We start from the raw sequence: 12,108 nt of genomic DNA, 5'->3' as shown, positions 1-12,108 counted from the left end.
TGACGCAGGCTCCCCGCCCCTCCTCCGGTAGATCCCTGCTCAAAAACAAGTGGACCGTGGAGCTGTTGGGGGATAATATCAGAGGGGGAGAGAGGCAGCGCGCTCGTGAGGGTCTTCACTGATGCTGGGATATATGGTGGCTGACTACAAGTTGGACTGCAGCAGGGGAAGACTTTTAAGGTACACGAGCCACACGCAGTTTGAAATGACGCACGTTTCGATGTCTCACCTTGGGGAAGTTAAAATTAATGTCTGCTCACGTGCTGAAAATGGACGCACTAATGACCGCGCGACATCAACTTCAGCCTTAATGTTGCATACATTTGGTACAGAAATGATGCTAGGCTATTTGTTGAGGAAACCAAGCATGTTGTTGCTATTACGCTGAGAAATGAGAGAAAGACGTTGACATTAGTGAACTTGACAACAACAACAAGTAGAAATGTAAAGGAAATAAGGTATTAAGTTGTACTTTTGTTATTGTACAAAAGCTATTGTGTTACTTACCTAAAGTTTATTCTGTGTGCATGTGTTCTGCAGGTCAGGACTAATCAATCCTACCTAGCTATGCTGACATTAAATTTAAGATTGTATTACACATAAGTTAAAAGAGTCCTGTTTAAATGTAGGTATTGTGATTTAATCAAATACACAAGGAACAATGTTTGATGGTTTTAATGACATTCACATAAGACTGTAAAATTATCTTTGCAAAGCATCTTAGCCCTATCAAATCATGTACTTTATTTAAGTTAATTCCTTTTCTTAATATATAAGCAGCCAGGGAAGATAACCTGTTGATACATATAACATCTAGCCCATGGGTTTTCTGTTTTCTTTTTCTGATTTGTGTAGGCTGTTAACATGGATTGAAAGACTGTTTCATTAAGTTTCTGTTGCCAAAACAAAGGAGTTAAATAAGCTAGGGTAATGTGATGTTTACCTTTATGAATAGCTTTTGTGTAAGGCTCTTTCTTGGAATCAACTTGTGATCATGCTGCAGATTTACATGGATAATATAGCTTATATTCCTCTGTATACTGCACTGTTTATGCAGATGTAGTCAACCCTGCAGTTTGAAATGTACCACCTTTGAGAGAATGACTCAGACGTGTGTTATGTTATAAATGTTAGCGATACACACTAAAGCCTGATTAGTTACCCTGCAGTCATGTTTGTTTTGCAGACATGCCTGCATGCTCCAGATATGAGAGGCAGATTTCATAAGCCAGACCAGGTTTTGGAAACGCATGGTCCAACACCACAAAATAAAATCTGTTTGTGTGGCAACACTGTAACTGAAGTCTTCTGCCTTAAAACCAGAGGAATGTCGGGGTGATGCTTGGAGATCCGGATGCAAGTTTGGAAATTGGGATAATGGGGATTTTTTTCTCCTCACAGATTTTTGAGTGTTTTTATTTGCCCTAAGTTTTGATACTTGATATTTAGGATGTACTTTTTCTTCCTTAAGAGATAGATTTCCTGCTGACCTCTCTAAAAGTGTCTGGGTTCACCAAAAGTGCCTCTTAAATGATAAAAACGGTAGTTTGGGGTTTTGCTTTTAAACACTTGACTGCAGCTCCTTTTATAATATTTCCATATACAACATTTCCCTCCCCATCAACATCTTGCATCTGCAGTTCCTATTCACAATTTAAACCACTCCCTTTCTGTACATACAATCTTTACAAACACTTAAAAAATGCATGTGGCATAGATTTTTTCTCCTCCTGTATTGGTCTCCTGTAACAATGTGCTCCCCAGAGACACGCTGACTCCTTTGTAGAATAAGGAGAGGATCCATCCTTCCGGCTTCTATAAGTCCGCGACTATGCGCAGTCAGGACAGAGATCTATGTTATACCTTGCAAAACAGCCAAGCCTATCATTAGATAGAAGGGCAATGACTTCACTGCTGGTCTGCTGTGCCCATTATGGAATAACTGAGCAGTAACCACTTACTGACAGCATGAAGACTTTGTAAGAGGACACTGGGCAGAAAGTCTGCTTTTGCTGCCGCTGGTATGACTGAATGTTAGCTATATCATTAAAGAGGCTGCATTAGGTTTATTCTATGACTCTATTTCTTAAGTTAGTCTTTCAGTTGTTACATTGTTCTTCAGATTAAAAAACACTTTGGATTTGGATGCCATACTTTTGTCGTGTCAATTTAATTGTGTATGAATGTGCAGTGAGATAAAAACAGTTTTCTTTTCCAGACTTTCATATCTCAACAACTGTTGGATGGATGCTTTAAAATTGTTCCATCTTTCACCAAAATCAAGTCAAAATTTCAACTTATCCAACATTTTTGTCAGCATTCTGATGTTAGCATTTAGCTCAAAGCAGAGACCTTAGGCACATTGTTGAATTGTGTGTGTAAGTTATATACTGTATGTGTACATGTAATGAGGTGCATTTTTACATGCCAAGTCTGTGATTAGAGCCGCATCCCTAGCAACAGTCTGTTCTTCATAACAACGGTCTGTTATCAAGAAATGACACACCTCGGAATGCCATAATTAACCAATAAGTATCAAGTATTTAACACAGCCGTGTAATAAAAGTATGTTAGCATGCTGAAGTTAGCATTTAGCTTAAAAGACGTTCAAAGACGTTAGGCACATTGTTGACCTGTGTGTTTGTTAAAAATTGTATTCATATCTAATGAGTACTTAGAAACGCATATACTGTGTAGGATCTGAAAACTATCAGCTAGTGCTATTTAGCAAATGGTAGTATGCTAACTAGCTAAACTAAGATATTGACTGTGGTCGTGTCCTTCAGAATGTTAACATCTGGAAGTTAGCATTCAGCTCAAAGCAGAGACTTTATGCACGTTCTTAAGTTGTGTTAGTTAGTTAAACTTGTGTACCTGTCTTATGAGAAGTCCTTAAACATACTTAGATTCTGATAAAGTCATTTTTGAAACATGTTTTGTAGTCACATCATGTGTGTTTTTAGCTGTGAATACAAGAGTTAAACCCAAAGTATCAGCTGCTGTGTTCCACTGTCAGTCATCTGGTTGGTTAAGGCGACGAAATTGCTGATTCATTTACAGTCCCTGTGTTGTTGTCGTTATGGAAACTGTTTGTTCCTGTTAAATGAAAATCTGGAGGTGTGTTCCCTCAGTGTGCTGATCTTTTATTTTAAATACCATTCAGCCTTATGAGATATAATCTATCCTGTCAAACAGCTGAGCCTGTCATGCCAAAGTTGACATGTAGCCTTACTGTCAGATGTCACATTAGCTTTGTCTCTTGTCATTTAGTAGACGGTTGCCGGCGGTCAGGGAGTGTTTCATATCTTTCTTCTTCTCTCCTCCCAGTTGTAAAGATACTCTGCCTCCAAAACATCAATGGATCCTTTTAAAACCCTTTGAGGATACACTTTCCTGACAAAGAAACCTGCAACAAATGAGGCCACCAACAAGGAAGAGATATCTATTTTTATTTTGACACATTTTTTTTAGGAATCTTTTAGTATTGAGCAGATTAAATGGACGCCTCCAAAGCTCCTCAGATTACGGTGGACAGTTCTTGTGTCCTGGAGGAAGCAGAATGTGAGGAAGACGTCGATGTACCTACAGATGACCATCTCATGAACCTGAAGGCCTTGGCGGAGAAATTAAGACTGGAGACCAGGAGACCTTCTTACCTGGAGTGGAAAGCTAGGCTCGAGGCGGAAAGCTTCAAAGAGTCAGGAGATGGAAAAGGCTTGAGTAAAGTTGAGCCCGGACAGGAAGTGGTCACGCCCAAGGAGACTGCTGTGAACTCTGATGTGATTCAGTGCAAGTTGCAGTCAGGTGTGCTGAAAGGATTTGGGAACATTGATGAAGCTCTCAGTTGGCTGAGGAGAGAACTGGTGAGACTAAGTTTACATTTATCTGTCATCTTTGGAATATGGAGCAGTGAACCAAAAGTTTGGCATCTTTAATGTTTTTCGTTACATTTTTGCAGCGGGCAGATGCGTCTTAAGATCTTGTTTAAGCACTTAAATCTCAAAATTGTAATACAATCTTTGGATACACTTTCATTCAAGTTTTTAATTTGAAAAGCTGTATAATTTTGCAAATTAAGAGACTAGAAGTTCCTGCTACTTAGCTAATTAGAACTTCACAATGAACGCAATGTTCAATTACTGGCCGGAAGAATTGATTGGGACTCAGGTAATTGCATCAGATGTTCACTTTCTGCAAGTGTAATCGTTTTTACTCTGCTCAATTGCTCTGCACATTCACAGTTCACAAGCTGAGCACGCAAAGAGGCGCTGTCAGAGGCCGAATCACACTCACACAGTATGTGGCTGCAGATATTTTGCACAAGGACTGTGGGAAAGAGATGATTACGATCTCTGCACAGACATTGGCACATAAACAGTGGACGCGAAAGAGATAAAATTGAGAGAGGTTATGAGGAGAGTTGTCTTTTTAGATTACCATGATATGAACTATGTGTAAATTGTTGTTGGAATAACACTCAGAAGTTAAACAGCATTTAATAAAAATAGTGTTTAAATAATTAGTTTAATATTTGGGAAATGGTTCTGTTGGCTTTCCTGACGGAGGTTAAATGAAAATACACTGTTAAGTTTGAATGGTAAATATGGAGATACAGACGTGGTTAGCTTAGTTTAGCTTAGAGACTGGAAATAGGGCTAAACTGGCTTTGTAACATCTCTGTAACATGCAACGAAATCTGCCTACAAATCACCAATTAAAACCAAACCTAATCAATCAGTTCTTAATTGTATAACTCCAAATTCCAACAATAGCTATCTCATGACATTTTACATAAAGAGCAGGTCGAGACCCTAATCTTTGTAATGGTATTTACAGAGTCCTAACTTATTCCACCAGGAGCAAGTACTTGGCAACAGTGGCAAGGAAAAACTTCCTTTTAACAGACACAGACCTAGAGCGAGCCTTAATGGTCGTCTGCTGCGACCGGCAAAGATGGATCGAGATAAAGAAAAAGACAGACAGGCCTACTTACTTAAATAACTACTTTGCATTAAATAGAGATATCAACAGATAAAAGACCAAAAGCCACAAGCAACAACTGAGCAACTCCACCCTTGTGAAAATTCTAGTTGGTTCACTGATTAACCGTAAATCAGCAGGATATTTGAGCACCACTGTTTTCTGTCTCTCTCCATCAGACGGACATGCGCCTGCAGGACCAGCAGCTGGCGAGGCAGCTCATGCGGCTCCGGAGCGACATCAACAAGCTGAAGATAGAGCAGACGTGCCACCTGCACCGCCGGATGCTCAATGACGCCACCTTTGGCCTCGAGGAGCGCGACGAGCTGTCCGATCTGCTGTGCGAATGTCCGGTCACCCCGGGGCTCGGCCTCTCCGCCCCGCTGAGGCTCATTGGCGTTACCAAGATGAACATTAACTCTCGCCGTTTCTCGCTCTGCTAGTGGCGGAATAAATATTTAAATATATTTTACTGCACACTGACCTCTGTATTATGCTTTCAGTGACATTTCCATGTCCTGAATCCTTATCTAAAAGTTTTGTGCTTTTAAAAAAATGCCTTATTATTAATAAGAAGTCTACACTATAATATACATAATGCGCATTTGAGTTAGTAAAGTAGTATCAGTTTAGCAACCCCTTTTTTGTAGAATATAATGACAATGATTTATTCTTTATAATGAATGCACTAGTTGGTTTGATCCTGATGTATCTTGATGTGTCTTGGTTGGAGCTTTGTCCACTTTATGCTCTGCTTGTTAAGTTCCAGTCTGAAAGTAACGATGTGAGATGGCACATGGTTTAGTTTAATGGATAAACATTGAATTATAACCCATCTAGATCTCTGTGTGCGCCAAATGACATGATTATGCGGACCTTGTTTGGAGCCTTCTGTTATGTAGGCATTTATAATGGGATATATCATCAGAGGAAACCTTTCCTTACTCATCTTCTTTTGTTTGTCACAAAAGACTTTTACAACAACCACTGAAACAATAAGGTAACATTGGTGTCTTCTACAACTGTTGAGCTTTATGTACGAACATAATACTTGAGTTTTGTCTCAGTTTGGAGGGTGCTCTGAACAGTGAGGCACAATGCCACCTGGCAAGAAGCAACCACAATGTCAGCTTGGTCTTGTGTTAGTTAGCTTATAATCAACTGGAACATACCTTAAAACTGCTTTTGTAAAATGATATACCTGTGATGGGTCACTGATAGTGTTAATATGTTTTCACAAAGGACTGTAAATAAATAATCTACCAAACGTTGTATGTGTTGATTTTCAAACTTTAATTTGCTCTCATTACACCAAAATCTCACCAATGGCCTCTTGTGTTTTCTTGTGGTGATACTCAAACACAGGGTAAAGGGGTATTACAGCGCTCAGTGAACCATGTTAGGATCTGTGAGATGAGGCACATGCAATAAAGAGGCTTAGATACACAGAACCAGTAATCTTTTTGCCCTCTTTCGATGAGTGCTTTTAACAGGATGATTGTTCAGGTATGTTAGCTACATTTAAATCTTACTGTTGCTTTAGAATACCAAGTAGCAAACTAATGTATACTATAGTTTAAGTAAAAATCACACAAACAGGCAAAGGGAGTATTTTGACAGTTTGGGAAATAATCCTTTTAATCTTTTTTGTTGAGTAGATTTAAACCCTTCTCATGTGCATGTGACTTATGAAGCTAAATATGGAGCTAGCAGCAGTTAGCCTAACTTAAGACTGCAAACGGGGAGGCAGCTAGCGCAGCCGAGAAGGTATATCATCCTACAAGCACTTCTAAAGCTTACCAAGTAACATTTTACACAGTATTATGTTCATGTAATCCTTACTAAAATCATATATGTTTTAATCACTTTTGCCACTTCAAGTGGGTTACAGTTGAAGAAAGTGGCAGCAGATAATGCCCCCAAATTTTCATTTTTATAAAAATTGTTTTTGTACATATTAAACAAACTAGGTAAAATATAATGTAACCAGTGAGCTTAAGACCTGCTTTTAAGTAGGCTTAGTTGCCCTCTGACAAAGCAAGTCTAGCTGTTTACCTCTGCGTTCCCTCTGCTTAACTAAGCTAAGCTAGGCTAACTCGCTGCTGGCTGTAGCTTCATATTTCATGTCAAGATATGAGAGTATATCGTGCTCATCAAACAAACCAGTGAACAAACCAAAAGACTTTCCTTGATGTCCAAATCTTCCTTAAGCTTTAGATATTACTTAAAAAATGTGTTTCTCAAATGAGCTCCTTGGTCATTTTTATGCTAATGCTTTGGTTCTGCCAATAGCTGTCATCTGTGCACACGGCACAAGAACTAAACAGTTGGCTCCCACAGTTTTGGGTATACGTGTGAAGACATGAGCACGGGGGTCATGAGGTCCTGCATGTGAGTGTCAGTGTAACCCCCTCACTGACCCCCGTGTTCCCCTCCATCTGCAGGGTTGAAGTGGCACCTCATGAATGACTCTGCTGAGCCTGAGATTTTCATGCATGAGCTCCAGCTTTATGTTGGCTTATCGCTGCTGAAAGCCACAACTCCTTTGGACTGAAAGGCAGCCAAAGGGGCCATCACATACTTTTTTCTAACAAGCTCTAGCGTGATGATCAAGGTGGTTTTTATTTTTGCTCTATATTACCAGAGGAGATATTACAGTGGAATTAATACTATGCAACAATTAAATCCAAGACACAGTTTGTTCCAGTGAAAATGACAAAAACACTTTGTGCTTGTTTAGACTCAAGGTCTGCCCAACAGCTGCCCCTACAGTTTGCAATTTTATTAATTTCATGCCTAAACCATCTCATTAGCATGACAAAATGACTTGACAGGCATATAATCAGGCACTATCTCTGCTGCTGAAGCATTGAGAAAAGATACTGTATCAACAGCTAGAGTCCTGAAGCAAATATTAAGCGTCACATTGAGCGTTTAAATGAGCAGTTAGTAAAGGGCGACTTTGACCAAAATCAAGGAAAACAGACTCTATTTTATGGAAAGTCTTTAACGTACGACTTATTTTTCTGGTGTTCAAGACTGGGAATTGAGCCTTCATCCTGTTCCAGGAAAATAACAGATGTAACACCACAGAAATGTACTCCTTTCCATGACTGAGCTGCAAACTCAAGCATGAATGGCAGACAGACAGAAGCCTCACAAGGTGAACCACAGGCTGAAACTGGCGAGGATCCCGGACTGCATCTCACGCCGAGCCTTTGTGTAGGAGTGTCTCAGCACATCCAGGACAACACGGCCCAGAGGAGAGCACAGTAAATGGGCAAACTGCAGTACTTTCATTGATGTTTTTTTTGGATGCTTACCTTCATTTGTGACCAAGCTAGACCTTTGAGCACTCTGTCAGTGATTTACTGGAAAACATTCAACCAGCAGTGACAGTGTTAACATGTTAATGCAGTAATAAGAGCTGAATCCTGTTTTCTTTGGAGGAAAAAAGGCACTATGCAGACTTGTGAGGCTTAAGCATGACCACACAATCAAACCCCAGGAGTGTTGAGACGCTGGCTCTGACCGTGTTGGTGGGTGGAAAATAGATTTATAAGGTCAGAGGGACACTTGGACCGGCTCCTGGACACATATTAAACATGTGCAGGACCTAAAAATAGCTTTCTCTGTGGGATATTAATTTGGGAAAGGCTCTGTGCTTGCAGATTCCTTTTCATTTTAGTGAGCTCTGTGTGACATTTGTGGGCAGCAGGATCTTGTATGCGAATAAAGATTCTGCTTTTTGTTTATTTCAAGATATTATTTGAATTTGTTGTAACTTACATTCAATTATTTTTAAGAGCAACTGAAATAAGCAGTAGACACATTTACATATTATAACCCTCACAGAAGCCATCAGCGCAGGAGTTGAGTGGGCGAAGCGGTCCCGACTCCTCAAGAAGTCCATCACTTTTGTCAGAGCAGCCAATTCCCACCAAAAGTACATCTGCTGGTATCCTGACCTCAGCAAGAGACTGCCAACTCTTGGTGGATCTTGAATGGAAGCTGAAGTTTCCCAGCCATATTGCAGCCACCACCCTGCGACCAGACATCGTCCTCGTATCTGACTCCACAAAGCAAGCTGTGCTGCTGGAGCTCACAGTCCCGTGGGAAGATCACTTGGAAGCAGCCTTTGAAAGGAAGTTCTCCAAGTAATCGGTCAGCGACTGCCAGCAAGCGGGATGGAGGGCAAGGTGTTTCCCAGTGGAGGTCGGATGTCGGCCATTCTCTGGCCAGAGCCTACACCAGCTTGGGCATCGAAGGAGAGAGGAAGAGGAGAGCCGTCCACATCAACAACTGATGCGGCAGAGAAGGCCTGAAGATGTTGCAATTTAATTTAGCAGACGCTTTTGTCCAAAGCTACGTACATCTGAGAGTTAAGACAACACAAGCAATGATCGGGACAGGAGGGAACGAAGTCAGTAAGAGCCAACAAAGCTTCAAGTGCGATCGGACGCAGCAACATCAACAAGGTCAATGTAGTCATCATCATGAATATCCTAATCAACATCAACAACATCCTCAATGCCATCATCATCAATAGCTTCAATATCATAAAGCACAGAGGTGTTCATAAAGAGCTGGGTCTTTAGCTTCTTCTTAAAGGTGGAAAGGGACTCTGCGGCCCGAATGGAGTTTGGTAGCTCGTTCCACCACCTGGGGACTACTGAGGAGAAGAGTCTAGTTAGAGACTTAGGGCCCTGTTGTGATGGGAGTACCAGGCGCCTTTCATTGGCAGAGCATAGTGGGCGGGAGGGAGTGTGGAGCTGGATGAGGGCATTCATGTAGGCAGGAGCCGTTTATGTCGCTGTTTTGTAAGCGAGCAACAGAGTTTCGAATTCGGCTGATGAGAGATGGCTGTTGCTCAAAAGAGCAGTTATGAGCACAATCTGAGGTCTGATCAGCCCCGGCTGGGTCACCTGGAGGAGGGTGTACGATGTTGAAAGATCCGAAACACCTGATGATTCCAGGAACATCACAGAAGATGTGTCCAGAAGCATCTGTAGATGTTTGTTCACACGGTGTTAGCTGCTTTGAAGGTGTCTTCAAGAAAAAATGTACATAATCAACTCCCAGAAATAATTGTAAGTTTTTTTGTCATTATTTATTACATCCATTTAAAGGTGATAATCCACTTACCATAATAGCATAAACCTCAAGTTTTCCCTCCTGACTACAATGATCTTCTCATTGCAACAAGTAAACAGACGGCCCTCTAATTCTTCTTGAGGAGACATGCTCATTCAAGGTGATAAAGTCACTATAGAAGCACCACAGGGGCTCCAGTCGTGCTTGCAAAGATAATTGGCAAACTCTTTAGAAAACAGCACGAGATCTTTTAATGACTTAATTAAACCAACTGATCTGTTTAATAATTACTCGCTGTAATGAGTCATTCTGCTCGGTCTAAAATTGGATTAAGATGAGAATTTACAGGAGGGCAATTAGGATTGCGCCGAGTACTGTGAGAAAGAAATCACACTCGGTTATCAAAAAGAATCATTTGCTCTCCGTCTGTACCAAAACAATTATGCACTACGTTGTCACAAATACGGAGAATAGGTTGTTTGTAGGAGGAGAAAGAATCAGTGTGTGCTCGGTGAGATCAGCGTCTGGATTATCTCATCCTTTTGTTCAGGGGCAGACAGTGTCTCAAGCCAAAGGGGCTATTTGAACCCAGGTGTAGTGTTCCAGTCTCTACATGCACTGTTATACCTCTGCTCCACTCCCACAACAAACATGAGACAACCTGGACAAAGAACGAACATATTTTGATTCCTGGTTGTTTTTTATTTTCAAAAATTAGGGACAATTTATACGAAAGACTGTGATGGAAATGTTATTAAAGCCAGGTGAGTGACTTCACAGAAAAGAATGTGCTCAACTCCAACTGTCCTGCCAGCTTCTCTTCCCTCAGATTCACAAAATCTAATCCCTAACTTTGAGGGGAACATCCAGCACGGCTGCTTTGATGAAACTCAGGCTGAAGTTCCCCAGCAGCTTAGGTGCAGCCAAGCAAATGATCAGTCAGAGAGGATCATAATCAGATTAGAAAACCTTCACCTCTTGGGTCAGTTTGGGTGTATGAAAGTCAAATTAGATGTTACAAACTGCAGTCAAGTGTAAAGGATAATAATAATCGTGTATTTTCAAGACCTCATGCTGCTGGTAATCTCTATTTACACATTCTTTTTTATGTAGGATCTGTAGGCAGGGGCGTGGATTTTTAGTGCGGGAAGTATTTTTACTGCGTTTGTAGTCCAAATAATATTGACCAATGACGTATCAACAGGCTGCGGCGTATGCAGGAAAAACAGATGCAGACGTAATGCGCCGTAAAGACGTCCCGGCCCCCATCAGCGGTCATCTGATAACGATTTAGCTTCTTTTTAATCTCTAAAAACAGACATCTACAGCAAGTTCGGTTAACAATCTATTCTAGATCAAAAAGTCAACTTGAGACAAATTCCCTTGACGCTGTGTCACGAAATCCGTTCAGCGTTTAGATTTCCCGACTTCCTCGAATGCATCAGAAACGATCGATCCGACCACCGTTCAACAAACGAGCATTTTAAAAGTAGTTTTCTTCTCCTCTTAAGGACAGACCTGACAAAGCTTTATTTTTACTTTTTACTAATCTGCATCATGATGTTGAAATTTCGGCAAACTTAAGACCCGTTAATTGCAAGGAAATCACGGTTTCTTTTTCGGGTTCATACCACTGATGAACCAGAGTGCAGCCTAACGACTAGATGGACGACGCGGCTCCATCTGCAGCCAGTCAGCAGGGGGCGCTCGAAATGTTTCGGCTTCACTTTTAGGGAGGTGGCATATCGTCCATCTTTTTAAACAGACTATGGCGCAGCCTCTGTGTAACTTACTATTTACAGTGAAACAGACTCCTCCGGGGGATTTAATGAACAAGGAAGTGACGCCGTTTATTTTGCTGACATCTAGAGGGACGAAATTCGCTTCACTTTTGATCCGAGCACAGGGTCACTTCTCAGGATGCAGCGCACGGGAAAAGAAGTCTTGAGTGGACATTGTTTATACTAACCGCTGGCTACACGCCCAACCAGAGGCTATATCGTCGTCAAGACTATAGCGGATGGGTTGTGCTGC

General features: G+C 41.1%; 1 protein-coding gene across 1 annotated transcript; it reads left to right on the top strand.

The window, feature by feature from the left end:
- The first annotated feature begins 82 nt into the window (after positions 1-82).
- Positions 83-6,239, top strand: fam167ab (family with sequence similarity 167 member Ab). Its single transcript, XM_069657315.1, has 3 exons — positions 83-180; positions 3,328-3,863; positions 5,160-6,239. Exons 2-3 carry the CDS (start codon positions 3,498-3,500, stop codon positions 5,421-5,423), a joined length of 630 nt encoding a protein of 209 aa, XP_069513416.1. The 5' UTR covers positions 83-180; positions 3,328-3,497; the 3' UTR covers positions 5,424-6,239.
- Positions 6,240-12,108: the final 5,869 nt, after the last annotated feature.

This window comes from Semicossyphus pulcher, unplaced genomic scaffold (genome assembly GCF_022749685.1).
Source record: "Semicossyphus pulcher isolate SPU_LCO1_2020_fin unplaced genomic scaffold, fSemPul1.0.p SCAF_11, whole genome shotgun sequence".
Taxonomy (NCBI): domain Eukaryota; kingdom Metazoa; phylum Chordata; class Actinopteri; order Labriformes; family Labridae; genus Semicossyphus; species Semicossyphus pulcher.
This window is presented reverse-complemented; position numbering and strand designations above follow the sequence as displayed.